The 18510-nt window shown below is 35.9% G+C and overlaps 1 protein-coding gene across 3 annotated transcripts in view; it reads right to left on the reverse strand.

Moving 5' to 3' along the window:
• The window catches only part of LOC148416104 (rap1 GTPase-activating protein 2-like), an 84769-nt gene extending 68596 nt beyond the window's left edge, over positions 1 to 16173 (reverse strand). The window contains exons 1-5 of one of the 3 annotated variants that reach the window (XM_088427488.1): positions 16149 to 16173; positions 14740 to 14800; positions 14326 to 14611; positions 14134 to 14195; positions 13982 to 14056 (exon numbers count right to left, since the gene is read on the reverse strand). In XM_088427488.1, coding sequence (XP_088283614.1) covers positions 13982 to 14056; positions 14134 to 14195; positions 14326 to 14611; positions 14740 to 14780 — 464 coding nt within the window. In that variant the 5' untranslated portion in view covers positions 14781 to 14800; positions 16149 to 16173. Of the gene's footprint in view, positions 1 to 5275; positions 5389 to 13981; positions 14057 to 14133; positions 14196 to 14325; positions 14612 to 14739; positions 14801 to 16148 lie in introns of those variants that run through there. The other 2 variants (XM_088427484.1, XM_088427483.1) reach the window with 2 other exon arrangements.
• Between the last annotated feature and the right edge of the window lie 2337 nt (positions 16174 to 18510).

Genomic DNA, 18510 nt, shown 5'->3' on the forward strand with positions numbered 1-18510 from the left:
ATCGAGCTTTGTTGGTGGCATATTTCCAATGTTTACAATATGGGACTGGCGCAAGGTAAATGACAGTTAGCTTTCTTCACTTGCCAGAACTGAGAAAAAGATTAGAGAATGGTAAGTGCATTATTAGTTTATAGCTGATGAACTGCTGACTGAGATTACCGCAACTGAACCACTTGATGTTCAAACATTGTTTTGGCTGTCAGGGGATCCCCTCCTCTGCTTAAATCAACTCTAGTGTATTTAAACAACGAAAAAAAAGCAAGCGAGGTGTGCTGCTGTTTGATACTTTGTGTCCTGTCTGAACTTAGTGTAATGGTGCTAAATATATCAAATAATCATATAGTTTAATTAGACTAAACCACAAGTGTCAAACTCAAGGCCCAGGGCCCTGATGCAGACCGCCATATCATTTTAAATGGCCCGCGGAATGCTCATTTGACTTCAGGCTAAAATACCAAATTTGCCAGTTGTCTGAAAAAACAAAAAACATTAATAAAAATAAAACTGCATTATGTTCCCAATCTCTCTTTTTAACAGTTTGAACAGTTTAGGGTTAGGGTTTGGGGTTAGGGTCAGAGTTAGGTGGGTTAGGGTTAGGGTACAAAAAAATCATGCACATTATTTATGAAATTACTGACTGAGAATAGAATGCCACAAGACTTCCTGTTCGTGCACAGCCCGGGATCTCTTTCCTTTTGGCTCTTGTTTTTGACAAGGGGTACACAGGTAAATGTGTTTCCCTTTTAATGCTTTGTAAATGTCTTGAGAATTTCAAAATAAACATTACCATACCAAATAATACAACGACACAAACGCGATGGTATGTTTTTATTTTGAAAAAAATAAGTGCCACAACCCATCGTTTCCCAAGTCATTTTTTTTCAACTATAACCGTTTCACATCTCCTACAAATTGTACAAGTTTTGATTTTTTTCATCAAATCTATCTCCCTATATTTCCCCATGTTCAGCTCCATAAAAATGATCAAGTCAAACAGACAGTTGGAAAACACTTGTGTCATTCATAGCACCTAAAAGGAAAATGACCCTTCAAAATTCAGCCCTAACTGAAAATTGAATCACGAATGAATTCTAAAACAGGTTTTCAAGTATACAGGTTCACAGGTTCTCACTCGACTTTTGTTACACGCACACTTTTTTGAGATAAACCTAGCTGCCGTTTACTGTGACTGCCGGCAGGGAAAAAAAAATCCAAAAACCAAAACAAAACAAACAGAACACATGGGTGAGGGAAGTGGGTTTGGCCACCCGCCTCATAGGCAGGTAATTTATCTGGCCTCGAAACTGGCAGAAGCAACATCCCATCAGAGAACTGAAACAAAAGCCGCCTTTTATTTTTTTAAATAAGATATTTTTTTAAAACCTTTTCCAGTGTACTTTTTCTCAATGTGAGAAATAAAAGTTAAATATGTGAGCGTGATGTCTGGAAGAAATACAAGAGCTCGCTCCATGGATGAATGAGCATCAGCATTCATGAGAAAAGATTCTTCAAATTAAACATCGAATAACAACAATACTACTACTACTACTACCACTATTACTACTAATAATAATAATATTAGAAATATCAACACAATACAGGCTTTGTTATTGTTATTGTTATGATGTGATCCTTGAACTTATGAATTTATCTACAAATTGTTACAAAACTTTTGTTGGAGTCAAACAAACATCTTAGCATAAAAGATTCAGCGTGACCTTTGTTTCCTCTGTTTTACAAAGTGTGGAAGAGAAAGAGATACAGCCATGGAATGGCACTATATACCAGCACTCAAAAATGTTATCCAACATGTATTTTTAAGTATTCTTATTTTCACCATTTTTCTTACAATTGATTTTCCTTCATTTTGCATTTTCTCAAGATGGTTGCTATGAGGTTTTCACGGTTCTGCTTCTCAATTGATTTTAGTAAAAGTGACAACCTGAACACCCACTCACGCACACACCCCAAGTATACATCCACGCACACAGTCATAGACTGCAGCACATTCTGTAGCAATGCAGATTTTCTGAATGCACTAATGCACATAAAGCTACACTCACACAAGCTGACATAATCATTCGTGTGGCCAAACAAACATGCTATGACAGTGGCACGCACAAACACGCGCACACACAAGCAGGCTGTGGTTTTATTTTTGCATGGATGGGATCAGTCAGTAAAAACAAATGATCAATTTTACATACTTCCTTTTCACTGCAAGAGGTTACAAACAAAATAGGAAACACTCAAAGGGGCCAACTGCCAACACTCTACCCACACAATACTCAACTCCCATATACGGGCTTAATCGAGTGTAGCCAGCGAACATGGCAATTTTCTTATCACTTCATCTCCAAGCTGCAGGCTAAATGTCAGTCAAGAATCGTATTCAGTAGAAAAGTGAAAGGAAGAAAACTGAAGTGAAAAAAAAAAACATTTGAAATTCTGAAAGTCAAACCAAATGTCATCCAGTTTTATTTATCCTTGAAATTGATCAATAAATAGATAGATAGTTCGACAATTTAAGACATTATACACAATTGTGGGCTACTACTCACAATTGTGAGTAGTAATTGCAATTGCAATTCCGCAATTCTAATTCTATTAATTTAGAATACTAACCATGATTTATTATTTACTACTATTTACTAACCATGGGCCCATTGTCAATGGTAAATTGAGGTTCAATCAGTAAGTCTGAAAACTAGTGAAAATAAAAATAGAACTAAATAAAATATTTGAAATCTTCAGAGTTGGGCAGCCTGACCCCAATTCTGTCATTGTCGGTGTGTCATATTTACAAGCTGAACATTATAATTGTCTGTTGCTCCATTAGCCGTTGGTCTGTCGCTCACCCCCATCATCAATGCCCCCGTCCTCCTCAAAAACAAAAACTTACACTTCCTGTAAACAGACTCAAAAATAAAAAGAATTAAACCTCTGGCTCTTTGAATGTTAAAGGTTGCTGACCCCTGTTGGAGTTCCATTCGCACTGTTACTATTCAAAGTTGATGGCCATCAACAAGGGAATAAGGACATACACTTACTTTTGGCTCAGCTCTTTTCACCACAATGGCAACCGGCATCACTTCAGATGACACAATTTTGTTTCATTGTCACTTGTGATCTTATTTAACAAGATTGAAGAAGGACTAACTATTCCTACATTGGGTTTTTTGCACTCACCATGAAGAAGCCCATGTTATCTACAGTAATTTGGTATTTACTACTGAGACAGGTTATTGCTGCAGGTCTAAACCTTCATCTCCGCAATGGTGGCATGGATGTTGTCAGTTATATGTCACAGCTCTGCCAGTACAATTGGGTGCTGAAGTTGAGTTTGACTCATGTATATCAAATAACTGATGTTAAGTTTGACTCATTTGCTGACACACACCCCCCCCCCCCCACTCCACAGCCATTGTGCAGTAATTAGCCTCATAACCTAGTGTGATTTATAATCAACTGTGCACTTTATATGGATATTTAAAAAAGACATGTTAATTGAGACTGTGCCTTGTAATCTGGCGCACTTTATAGTCCAAAATATCCAATACTCATCTGTCATACATTAATCGAGATGTTATATTCCGTTTTGTCTTCATTTTGATTTTTGTGTTAGAAGTCCACTTGCTTCTTTTATGTTGGAATACACTGGTGGAGAATACAATGGGCCCCAGTGTAACAACATCCCTGATTTATGTTATGTTCATGCTGCGACGTGGAATACTGAGTTTTTTCATCCTCTCTTTTTGACATTTACCCGGTTATGTGAACAAAACAACTGTCATGACCCTAGGGGCTTGACTGTAATTCCATGCAACGCATGACTACAATTCTCGTCTGCTATTAGTCGGCGTCTCCTCATAGAGATAGTGGTCTGCTATTGGTCGGCCTCACTTGTTTAAAATGGCAGAACGGTTAAGCTTTGTTCGATTGTGAGGGGTTACAAAACCGTATTTATAGTGCATTTTACTGCTTAATTCAAAGTTGAAAGGGTTAGCCATGGGTCCCAAGATCGCTAGTGACATTAAAGAGAGAAGTAAGAAGAAGATTTATGTGGAAACAGGCTGGAAATAACCCTTATTAGGGAATATGGGCATAACAAGTGGCACTTCAAGGTAAATAAATCTTTTCTATATGATTTATTTATGATGTTTTCTGATTGTATACATGTATATCGTATGTATGTAGCACTTACTATACTATTTACTATACCAATTTTTAATATGTATGTACAATTTTGATGTTTTTACCTGGCGTTCTAAACACATTAGCTATTTAATATAGGTTTGGATTGCCCATCTACCTTACAAAGAAATGTTTGCAAAATATCAGTGTATAAAATGCATTGTGATTAACATACCCATGTACCATTGTATTTTACTGCAGAATAACACTGGATTGTTTCCTACTCCCGGAATGTTTGCTGTTCTCTCAAACACAGATTCAGAGGTGCACATTTCTCTGCATCCTGCTGCTTCTTTCTGTACCGCATACAGTAGGGGTACGCATACCCACAGGCTTGATTTTTGACTCATTCACCATATACTGTACATATGTAGACACAAGCTTGAATAAAATGCCCACACATGCTTGATAGGTCATGCTTGAACTGAGATTTACCCTGACATGCAAGAGTTACAGTATGCTTACCAACAATTTATTTAAGTCCACCTTCATCATTAAAATACTACTAACTGTACTACCAACATAAAAAGAAAATCTTATTAAATCTAATTATTTCATGACAACTTCATTAAATGTGCAATGCTGAATGAAAATAGGAAGTCATCTTAAACACCTACGCACATACTGTATGCAGAAACCTAACTTCAGGCCGCCACTCACCAGTCTCAATACCCAACACACAAATATGTATACACACCCACACACACAGAGATACACTCACAGACACGTGCCATATGGTGTTATAAACCAAGACAGAATGTGACAACAATAACCAGACATTGCAGCAGTACACAGAAGATAATTTGCATGCCATCACGCTTCCTCTCACACTTGTGCATGGACTGTACACACATACACACACCAGAATGAAATTCACACATTTTCTCTAGATTTCAAGGATATTGAGAACACCGAAGTCGAGAAATCTGTAAAATAGTTCTCCACTTGTTTTCGTGGAAAGGTTGAAGAGTCTCGTCTCCATCTGGAGAGTTCTCACACTGATCATACAAAAATGCCTGCTATTCCCAGTCGGTGTTTCGGCGCTCCATGTGTTGCCTTCAGAATCCGATGCCTTCCTTACCTTGCCTCCCCTGAAGATCCTTTGCAAGCCGGGGTGAACATCTTGCAGTCAGTTTTCAATGCAGCATTAGCAGTGGAGAGGCTGACTGAGCAGGAAAGGTTGAGGGAATGCAATAGAGAGAGAGGGGGAGAAAGGGAGTGTGGGGGGAGGCAATGCACATGGGGGGAGGGTACAGTGATATAGCGCTGGGTAGGGTAGAATTATGAGATGTGAGAGTGTGTGCATGTGCAAGCATGAGAGGGATGCTGTTACCATGGAGAGGGATACGCCTAAACTACTTTGAAGCTTTTTTAGACTGGGGGCGGACAAGAGAAGCAACAAAAGAAAGTCAGGATATCAAAGGATAACGAAGGTTGAGGCTTTGTATAAAACTGTATAGAGTTGAATACATTTTATGATTTTACTGAAACTTGACAAGAAAATTCCATTCAAACTGATATGCAGCTTTTTTTTTAGTCCCCCTCCTTCACTACATTTTGGAATTGAAAACGCATTTCCAGTGCTGCTGATGATTATCCCTCTCAACACACACAAGGCTGTCTTATCCATTTTAAAACCCACCATCTATTTTGCGAATAAATGGCTCTGTAAGCAAGCATTCATCTTGTCACTCTTACATATGTATGTTGTATGCAAGGTTTCTCCACTAATAAAACACAAATAAACACTACTTGGCTTGTTCTCAACTGTGGAAATGACAAAAAACAGATGTGGCTCCTTTGAAATATATTCCATCCATTCTATTTTTATCTTATTTAATGATGTAGGGAGTTCCAGCCTATCCTGTCTGACTAGGGTGAAAGGCCACCAACGCCCTGGACTGGTTATCAGACAATCCGAGACAGGGAGTGAACCACCATCATCACTGAAATACTATTATACTAAATACTAATATACTAAAATACTATATTTTTTCTCCCAGAACTTGTAATTGATTTTGATACGTATGATGACTGTCATACGCATAGTACAATTTATAGTCCAGCTCTAACTTGTGCACCACTGTGAATCTTTGTTGCACACATACATAAACTTGATCAGGTTTCCAGAGAAAAACAACAAAATATAATCAGACCCTCTACCTTAAACTATTTATTATCGATCTTGTTTGCTGCCTGTGGCTCTGACAGCACACAAAAACCCATCCCAGAGAGAGAGAGGGTGGAAAGGAAAGATTATTTAATAAGATCAACCCTCCCTGGTGGATAGACCAGTGTAGACACAACAAAGCCAACAGGTACATGGTCATGCAAAGCTAGTATCACCATCGATTGAAGACGCAAATGCACCCCCCCCCCCCCCCCCGCTCCTCCACATAGTAGAACTATAAATAGATTTTAAGTACTATTTGGGATGATTTTGTTTCATCCACAGGCATTTTAATGTTGATGTTTGTCAAGACTAATTAGTTCTGCTGGCTGAGGTTGCCTTGGAAACCCGTTTATCTCTTTTTCAGGGTCTTCCAGAGGTTTGGTTTCACTATAATTGGACTCTGTAAACTAATAAATCACATCACTGCTCAAAGAAAAGTAAAGGAGAAGCTTGTTTTCTATTGTCATTTCAGAATATGTGTCGAGAGTGGCAAATTTATCCAACATCAGCTTTTGTTTTGTCAGACATTTCTAATTGTGTAAACACTGTTATTCCAATTTTTAAAGCTGTTATAACTATCTGTGATTGCTGGATGGCCAGTGATGGGTGTATCTTTTTGTTCAAAGTTATCAGAGATAGCATTAATCTCACCTGCAACGGTCTTAACTGTGTGTAAAATGGCTGAATAAAGATGTTTATGTATTGGTGGGCTAAAACTTCACGTCCCAGTGGAAATCCATTTGATCATTCATTTGATGTACTTGACAACTGGCTTAAGGTCAGTTTATGACTAGTATGCTTTTTATCCGAGGTGGTGAGAACTTTTTAGAATGCTAAAAGGAGAACCATATTCATACTGAAGCAGAAGTGTGCAGTTATTGACAACTACATAATACTAGTAATACAGCACAGTAATACAGTACACTATATTGACTTTCCCACGCTTTGATTCAATTGCGATTTTAGGGTCAACAATTCGATTCAGAATATATTTTCTATTCAAAATGATTTTTTATTCAAAACGATACAATTTGATTCAATCAAATTGAATTCTCCCTCAATCTATAGATGTACAAAGAATTATCATAATACAGTGATCCCTCGTTTTTCTGTGGTCAAGGATCCCCCTGCTATAAGTAAAAACCGCAAAATAGCACCCCACCCCTTAATTTTCATGCATGTATTATGTGGGTACTTGATTTTTTTTGCTTTTGTTTGTTTTAATGTGAAAAGTCTTCATACTATACATATTTAAGACAAATACGACTGCTGTAAATGTACTGGTACGCCTTCTCTTGGGTGTTCATAGTCGGGACCGCTCATTTCACAAGAAAATGCATGAAAACAATGCAGATTTAAACTGGGACGCATTTTGTGCATAAAAAACATGCACAGAACAGTATTTATTGGTCTTTAATAATCAAATGAAATGCATATATTCCTGGATCAAATACAAAGTCTTTGAAGCAAGTAAAGATTAACCACATACTGCCATATTCCCCTTTTGCAAAGGGTTCCCTTTTTATCAATCTTTAAATCAAATTCAGCCAAAGAGCACATTTTCATTTGTCTTTTTTACACTATTTCACAAAAATCGGCTCTCTTATGGGTTTGAGCTGTTCAAGTGAACAAGCACGCATACATTTCTTTGTACAAACAACTAGTCTATTTGGTTGGCTATTTTGACGAACAGTAATTACACCAACTCGACACAAATTTGGATGACATGGTAGATGATAGATACATCAACATTAACCGTTTACTGTCTGCTTTATTATAGAGACAATACAGTTCAATAACTGTACTGTAGACGGTTCCCCCCTTCGTTGACTATTATTTTTCATGGTGTGCCACATTAGTAGACGATATTAACAACATGGAATGACCAAGAGACCTTCCCATAGGCTCACCACCTGTTAGAGGGGCCATAGGGGTTGAATGTAGTGTGAGCTGGGCGGCGGCCAAAGGTGGGGACCTTGGCGCCCCGATTCCCAGCTGCAAAAGCTAACTCTTGCAGGGATGGAGGCGGTGTGTGAGTTCTTACTATATATGATTCATTGTTGTAATTACAAGTATACAAGTATTTATTTAAAACTTCCTTGTTGAAGCTGCTGCTCTAACGACCCAACCCTGGATGAGTGGTAGACAATGAATGGATGGGTGGATGAAATGACAAAGTGCGAAGTTTTTTTTTTAGGGTGGGGGGGGGGGGGGGGGGGGTGAAGGCATGTAAAAGACTTGTTGGGTGTTTGTTTTGATGCTTACAGTACAGTGAACTTCTTAATTTAGAATACTTAATACTTTATCGTGTGACAAAAATATGACAGACATCCTACCTTATACTCAGAGAAAACGTCATAATTGCTTTTGCAGAAGAAATGTTTTGTAATTTTTGTCAATAGTTTCCTTATTAGTGTTAAATGTTTGGCAAAAAAAAAAAATAAAAAATCTGGTCAACTGTGAGCACACCTACATTTTCATGACACATTTTTCTGGTTAGGTGTTTGATCAACCCAGTAGAATACATGTTTTTCTCTTGGGTCCTCCTCCCGCTGGCTTCTGTTTAAGCTAGTCGTCTAATTATCACTAGTCACTCTTCCTGCCCTGGTTGTCTCACCGCAATATTACACTACCCTCTAGTGGCTGCAGGTTGACATTGCTACCTTGTCTAAAACGTAAATGAGTACAAATGTTACACACGAAGGCGCACGCTGAGTATGTATATATATATATATATATATATATATATATATATATATATATATATATATATATATATATATATATATATATATATATATATATATATATATATATATATATATATATATATATATATATATATATATATATATATATATATATATATATATATATATTGAACTCTTGACGGTGGCGGTGAATTCACCGTCAAGAGTTCAATATATATATATATATATATATATATATATATATATATATATATATATATATATATATATATATATATATATATATATATATATATATATATATATATATATATATATATATATATATATATATATATATATATATATATATATATATATATATATATATATTGAACTCTTGACGGTGAATTCACCGCCACCGTCAAGAGTTCAATATATATATATATATATATATATATATATATATATATATATATATATATATATATATATATATATATATATATATATATATATATATATATATATATATATATATATATATATATATATATATATATATATATATATATATATTGAACTCTTGACGGTGGCGGTGAATTCACCGTCAAGAGTTCAATATATATATATATATATATATATATATATATATATATATATATATATATATATATATATATATATATATATATATATATATATATATATATATATATATATATATATATATATATATATATATATATATATATATATATATATATATATTGAACTCTTGACGGTGAATTCACCGCCACCGTCAAGAGTTCAATATATATATATATATATATATATATATATATATATATATATATATATATATATATATATATATATATATATATATATATATATATATATATATATATATATATATATATATATATATATATATATATATATATTGAACTCTTGACGGTGGCGGTGAATTCACCGTGCGATGAATAAGAAATAAGTGAAGCAGCAAACTAGAGACTGCAATTTCTGTAGAAATTTAATGCAAATGTTGAAAGTTGCTTAAAAAAACAGATGGAATAATGTGTAATTATATGGATTAAATTAATTGGAATAATGGTGAGGGATGAGAAATATTTAAATGGAGACTATTTCAGTTGATTTTGTAGATAAAAAGTTTTGGAAATAACACTGAGTTCATAGTTGACAGTAATCTTTGAAGGTGCAGACAAAAGACTTCAACAAATGGCAGACAAGTATGTTCAGGTAAAGTAAAAATTTTGGTAATTCTAGCGGCAGTAGTACCATTAGTACAGCTTGTATAGAACCAAAATCTCCAACCATTGGTGCGAATGTAAACTTAGGTAGTCTGTCATTGTGCCCTACCATTAACAGGTGTCGTCCAGGTTGTAGTTAGTCCTGTCAGCTGGCAAATTACTCCAGTGCCCAGTCATCCAGAACAGGATAAGTGGGACAGGAAATGTTTGGATATAATTATAAAAGGAATTAGTTTGAAATCTCAGAATAAGTCATTTAATGTTAGTTGTCAGTATACTTTATAAATATTAGTGTGGCAAGCCTTTTCTCATATAAAAATAAAACTTTGTGGCTGTTGAGTTCTCAATATACATTAATCAAAAAGGCGATGATTAAACAACAAGAATACTTTACAATTTAAAAAAAAAAGTGGGAGTGGTGGGGGAGTTTATAGAAGCATGAAACTGTCAATGGGTAGTAAACGTATTTGACTTGGTTATCTCATTTGAGCATACAGCAAAGTTGTTCTCATGTAGTGCTAAAGTCATGATATCCCATGGTTATGCTTTTAGCATTTCATCTCTTTTACAAATACTGTATATTTCAACTACTGTACCCAATATATGAGAACAATTTTGTTGATATTGTCAAGCCATTTAGTTAAAGCATTGGAATGACTGCATTTCAGTCGAACACCAGCCCAGCCAAAAGTGTCCACATTGGCAGTTCCACATTTCCGTGGAGAGGTACAGGCTGCATCATTCTTGAATTTACGGTGGGGTTTTTTGTTCCAAAGAGAACTGTTCAGTTGTTGAATCTACTGACAAAGAAGCAGGACTATCGTCATCGTCACTCTCTGCCTGTCCTGGTTCTTCCTGAAGTTCAGATGTTGATGTTGCTGTAGAACACATTGCACATAGAACATGTAAAATGCTTCTAAATTTATGATACACATTTACTATTGACATTTAAATCTCGGGGTGAAAGAAGGCGCATCCAGTGACTGCCAACCTTATTTTTCATTTGATTGTTTTCATTAATGGTTCTAATAACAAGTATACTGTGATGTTAGTGTCGGCTAGTAGTACATTTACAACTTTTCAAATGAAGGGTATGTGAGAACTGTCAGTGCCATGAATGATAAATTTAATTAAAAAAAAAATGCCCTGATGGGACCTATGATAAAGTTCGAGTGATTGCAGTATCACCTTGGCTTTGCCTGAGATGGACAGGATAGATGATGTTTTATCTTATATTGTAGGAGTCTACTACAATTCCTTTAATTTTAACTCATTCACTGCTGTTGTCAAGCAGATATAGCAAAGGCATATGTTAAAACTGGCAGTGAGTGAGTGCAGGCAGAAATACTGTACTTAATGGCATGAAAGCTACAACACTTGCTTTGCGAGTTACTTTTTTTTCACTTGTTATGCCTCAAACAAATGGTTTGGTGCATTTTTTATTTTTTTTTTAACAAATAATTATGGACCAGACTGAATTTGTGATGCTTCACTTGTGAAGCCATGTGAGATTCTGATGTGAGGGCTATATAAATGAATCAGACTTGATAAAAATATAATGTTAATTTTATAATAAAAATGTTTCAGTGTCTTCCTTTTGCAAATAATTTTCAAATAGAATTCTTACTTCATTATCACATTCATTTGCTTTCTAAATGGTCATTTTTTGTTTTGAACTTCATACAATTGACCAACTTTGAGCGAGGAAATTAAAAATTGCTCTCAACAGTCGGGATTTTTCATCGTGGAATCAACACTTTTTTTGCAGATTCTTGGGGGGGACTATATCGCATATTCCCTTAGCAGACTTGAATCGCATTTTATGATATTATAAATATGACCTTACCCTGTATGCTGCCTGTCGTTAAGTCCCGAATTCTTTTATTGTACCTTTTTTTGCCCTAAAATTGAGAGGAAAAAAAACCCCACGTTATAATATCAGATGCAGACTGCAAGAGTAAACAATGTTTAATAAGCTAGTTTAGTACTGTGGTGTATCCAAATGGGCCAAACTTACATAGTTGTGACGACAGGACCAGTCTGGATGCTGCTGGGAGTGCAGCCGCTTCTCTTTTTCTGCCAGGTCATAGAACTTGGCTTTCTCCTCCTCTGGTAGCAAATGCCACTGTTGATGATTGAAGAACAGTTTTCAGAATTAATACAAACAACTACATTATATGCAGTAGAGTCACTTTTAATTCTGATATTTATTAATTCTATGGACAAACACATGTTAAAGCGAGGGTACCTATCTCCCATATCACTGTTATAATACAGGTAGAGTCACTTTTAATTCTGATATTTATTAATTCTATGGACAAACACATGTTAAAGCGAGGGTACCTATCCCCCATATCACTGTTATAATACAGTTAGATGCGCCTAAAAGTTCAATTGTGATTGGCTGGTCAATCACAAAGTGGATCACATGCTTGTTAAAACACAAGTACACAAACAGAACGAGTACATTTATTTGATACTTACCATCTTTCCTAAGGTCTCATTTATAACAGCAATGTTAGTTGAGGCAGACCTGTCCTTGACTGCTTGCCTATGTTCTTTTGAGAACAACATGAAGGCATTTAGAGGCTTCTTGACATATGTCTGCTCTGTGTATTGGTCATCTACTTTTTTAGGTTTCTTCCTAAAATAAAACACTGATTTGAGTTTGCATTGTGAGAAAAATCGGCATGTTGTACTTCCACAAATTCTGAAAAAAAACAACCATTGAACCATGTAACATAATAAAGACCAAACCGCAAAAAAAATTACGCGTTCCTGACAAAACTAATGGTCCACTAGTTAGCTGTAATTACTTTCTGCTAGCAATAGCAACGTTTCAAACAAGTGGCACTGTTTATTTCACTTGTAGGGGGTTAGGGTTAGGGTCTGCATTTAGTGGACAGATGGAACATACAGTAACAGCAGAGTTGTTTCAATAAAATTCAGTTAAGATTAAATAGTGCCATATTATAACAGCATGATGGTGTCCAACATCAGTCTACTAAATAAAAAAAATGCTATTAGTGGACATCATCCAAAAAAAACGCTCAAACACCATTAAATTGACTTTTCTTAGTAAACCATGGCAATTTTTAAAGGGTGCTTCCTTTTCTGTAGTGTAAACTAACACATAAAGCTTCGTTTATTCTTAAAAGCAGGTTTCACATGCAAACATACTACTGTAACACCCAAAAAAAAATGTTGATTCAAATGAACCAGATCAGAAATAAACATGCACCAAGCATGGCTAGTGGCCATATCATATTACATATTGTTTGGATGATCCCTGCATCCAACCATCCAACCAGGTACCCTCCTTTAAAGTGGCAAAGTGGATTGAAAGGAAACCCATCACTTGCACAGTGAACAGAATGCACATCATGATTTTCTATTCACACTGACAGTCCATTAAACGAACCTTGCCAGAGTACTTCCATCAAGAGGTTAGTGAACTAAATTTTGCACAAATAGACACCTCCTCCCAAATGAGTCCTTGGTATCCCCACCCAAGACTATAGTTCAGTTGTTAACTCTAGATAATGTTGGACATAGCGAAATACCCAGATATTGCAATCAAAATTTCTCCAAGTAATGTTTAGACAATGATTGCCAAGCAAAGAATTGCAAATAAAATAATAAGATCGTACTTTGGCTTGGTGATGGTGGGCGGAAGAGGTGCAGTAAAGTTCGCTGTTGTAACTTTATACAACAGTTCTCCATTCCTTCACAAATTCATAAAGAAAGCATGATCAGATAACCTAATATTTCAGGATTGGTAATGTACATCTGCATTACTTACAGTAATCCAACAGGACACATTTTCATACCATTGGGCAACATAACCTCTGGTACAAAATTCGTCTAGAAAGAGAGAATTGCAACTGTTTTAATGGAAAAACTGATAAAAAAAAGTGAAATATTCTTCATTAAGGTTAAGCCATGCAAATTATCTTTAAACTATACAAATGGCTAAATGTCTTTTTAATTTTACCTGTCCAGGAAGGTGTGGACGTGTTTCAATGTTCTGTGGAAGAGGTTGGATATTCTGATGGCTCATTGGTACAAAATGCATGCTGGGTGGAGCCATCATTGGATTTGGCTGCAGGAAACTGTTCTGTAGAGGCACATAACTATTTTGTATGGGAATAAACCCATTATAACCTCTGCTCTGGCCAACTGGCCGAGGGTTTGTGCTGTAGACTGGTGTCGCAGTTCGTGATGGTAGAGCAGTGTTTGGAGCTAAACGGTTGGAGGCAAAACCTGACATGTCCCTGACCCTGCAAACGGAACACACACGCAGAGAAACAATGCACAGGCTCTATTGTTAAATGCAATTAAAACCTTTATACCATGCATGGTCAGTGCTTGTTTGATATTTCAGCAGTTATAAATTTTATTCCAACACCTGAAGACAATGCCAGGAATTATTTGGTTCTTGTAACACATATTGAGAGGGAGATGATTTTCTGTTGGCGATAACACACAATTGCATGGTCATTAATACTACAGTTTACAAAAGTAATGTTCTTTTGGTACAATTTAACAAATATTTTTGTTAACTGGTAATTTTTGATATCACACCCTCAGTGAAGTACTGTAGTTAAGAACCTACCTAGCAAGTTGATCTCTTAGCAGGTCACTGTGAGTTCAACTGAATACGTTTTTAGAGGGAATGATGCGCGCTAAATATTGGATCACTTATCAACTTCATAACGATAAAATATGAGGTGGCTTAATTCTGATTGATATCAGTAAATAAGGTAGATATTGAAAGCTGCCTCTAGTAGACTTAGAATACAATATGTTGGTCTGCTTAGCCGGTTTATGTTGAAGATAATATCGCACCTCTGCTAGACTACTTAAAGAACTCGTGTTAGTATCCGCAGTGATTTAGGCTAATAGAGTCCAGTAAATCAGTAAACCCCACACAAAAAAAAAAACATCATGCAAAACAGATTTACTGGACTCTATTAGCCTAAATCACCCGCATTTCACACTTCCTATCACTTGAATAAGAGCCAGAGCCACCTCACAGATCAGCTCTGGCATAATCGCAGTGGCGGCCATTCCTTCTCCATTTTAACTTAACCTTTTCTTATTTGTTGGGTACTATAATCATGTGGACTTAATCAACTCTACATTACAGTACACATTAGAAGCTATGGCTACAAGTTAGTTGATCAGCGTCTTTTTGCCAGGTCTGTTAGGCAGGTGAGGCAAGGTAAACATAAGTGAAGCAGGCACATTAAGCCAAGCTGTGGCATTATTGAATTTGTTGTCCGATGGGACTTAACCGTGGCTTTTTCATGGGTGTGGTAGGGGCGGGTGGCAACGTAAACAAAAGGGGCACAGCTCTCCCAAGCTATGGCTAAGCTAATCGCTAAAGTGATTCAGCAAACGAAATGACACTCCATTGCATTCTTGTGGACAAACGTCCAAGACTCATGTAATACAGTTACGATTAAAGATAATTTAAATAATTTGTTTTTACTTTGGTCCTTGAAATCATTTTTAACCATAAAAATTAGTAAGTAGTACTAAAATGTTTAGGTCTTGCCTTATTAAACTTGAAACTTAAACTGTGCATGTGCACGTGTGTGCAGCATTATTATGAACTAAATATAAAACACGTGAAGGTGATAACAAAATGTGACCAATTAGGCTGCAAACATACATTTTTTTAAATATATGTATATTTAGTGGGTATTGGTACAGAAAAACAGGGAAGTTATCGGTTATCTGTATCGGTGGGATAAAAACAATTATCGTGCATCCCTAGTGTATGAAAAATGTCACGTTTATTGAAGTACTTACTCAGGTGGTTTTCAACATACGTACCTTAACTCATATGTTGACACAATGGCGATGGAAGTTCACTTTTCTGGACGTGTCTTGTTCATTTGGCGTGTTAAACGTTTTGATGCCCTCTGTATCACACAATATACAGCTGGCCGTGCATTCAACACATGCTCATACAGCTGTGATGTCAGAGACATCAAAACACTATTGGTCTTTTATGTGAGTTTTGGGATGCTTTAGGGCATCACCTTACACAATGATGATTAGGACGCATCACTTTACATGATCATGTAAATGATCATACACAACTTTGCATGATGATTTACATGATGCATAACATTTAATCTATGCTGTATGATATAGTCATGGGGGGTAGTTGAAAAAGAGTGCCCTGAAATCAGGTCAAATCAAATTGTCCTGAAGTAATTAGACAACAAACTACTATGCTAAACATTTCATTGATTGAAGATAAGCCACTTGTATTGACTGTGATGCTAAAAATTAAACAAACCAAAAACTTCGGAAGGATTCTTGGTCTGCAAAGGAATTCTTTTTCCACGGTGGGGATGTAACCTGAGTCTGTACGCAAGTATCACTTCACTGTTGCTAACCTACAAAGTACGCTGCTCTAGAAGAAAAGTCACAGTTAAAGATAGTTTGCTATCATACAAATGCTAGGTCATGAATAAAATCAAATTAAAAACAATACGTTTTTTGCTATTCTTTTTGCGGTTTATTAGTAGATATGACAGTCACATACTTGCATGCCAAATACCATCTACTGTACACAATTTTTTAATCCTAAATAATGCATGGTAAATACAATTGGCAATAATATAATAGCAATAACTTGCTGTTAGCTGTTAAAATTTTATTTATTTGTTTTTTTGTGTTTGATATGTTTTTCTTTCATGATTTATTTCTTATTTTTAATGCATACAAAGCAAAAAAAATGATCCAACGTACACATATTTTGCCCAAAGATTTTTTCATTCTTTATACTCTAGTATATGTAACATCACCATACAGCTGGAAATATCAACAGTAAACACAGCCTCTGGAGATTTTTTGTGGGGCTATATGACTTAAACCACTTCTTCCCTAGCCATGAAAAAAGGTGTCATGTTGGCATGATGTTTTTTTGTGTGGGGTTTACTGATTTACTGGACTCTATTAGTAGACCCTTAAAATCATGTGACTTGGATGCAAAACAATTGCGATCAGGACATACCTACAAGAAACTAAGACTGCATTGCTTAAATTAGGATATGCTCTACAAGTATTGTCAGTACTGCAGTGCATCATCATTCCTTGTATTGTTTTCAACAAAGTACTGACCCACCTACTACATTGCTGTGTTTTGGCTTTTTTGGCTAGGCATTTTTCGTATACTGAAGATAGTGAACTTAATCGCTTGTTGCATTCTAGTGCCAAGAGAACTCACTCCAGGCGTTGTGCTGTGCGATTAGCTTGTTTTGTCTTAAGGTTGTCAATTAAATTTGAGTGATTAAAGTGGAGTGGCGGCACAGCTGACTGATGCACCAGCAAAAAAAAAAAAAGTAAAAATGTCCTCCTTTGAATAAGACGTTATTTACTTGACTGAGCAAAATCTCTTCTTCGAAACTCTGGGGATAAAAATTAATAGATAAATAAACTAAAAAAAAATAAAGTAACGTAGGTGCTTATTTTCCGTGTTTTTCAGACTATAATGTACACCATTTTTTCTCTTGATTTTAGCGCTGCGACTTCAAATCCGGTGCGTAAAGTGCGGGCATGTATGTTTTGAATGTATATGAGTTTCCTTGAGCCGTCAGTCCAGTCCAACCAGCAGTCTTGATGCCACCTGATAGGAAGAAGAGGAAAGATTCTCGTATCGCAAGAAGTCCTTGTCTTTCGGGGGAAGAGAGTCCAGATATGGGTTGTTTTGGAAGCAAGCCACTAAAGTGTTATTGACCAAGGAGTCAAAAACTGTGTCAAGTTTGTAATTTAGGTCACTCGTGCAATGCCTTCAAAACGAGCTAGCAGCCTCTCCCCAAATCCAGCTGCAATTTGGTGAGAGAGCAGAAATATGTAATATATCATTTACAAGGCTTACATTTATGATATATACCGCTAATTTGATATAGTATGAATCCGTTTTAATGTTTGCACATTCAAATGCACTTTTGTCAAGTGCCGCTTTATTGCCTCTTTGTCAACCAATCTGCTTGAATAATTTTTGTTCGTTGTCAAGCACTCTCCACCTATGCCTGCATGAAAGAATGTTTCCATGCTTTAAGCTTCACCCCTGGTAGTCTGAATCGGTAAAATACCAACAAAGGATTAACTTGTTAAAAAATCCTATATTATTTGTGATCTGGCTGATGCATGCCATTTT

The sequence above is a fragment of the Hippichthys cyanospilos genome, chromosome 11 (genome assembly GCF_059441005.1).
Source record: "Hippichthys cyanospilos isolate Australia breed blue-spotted pipefish chromosome 11, RoL_Hcya_1.0, whole genome shotgun sequence".
NCBI classification, from domain to species: domain Eukaryota; kingdom Metazoa; phylum Chordata; class Actinopteri; order Syngnathiformes; family Syngnathidae; genus Hippichthys; species Hippichthys cyanospilos.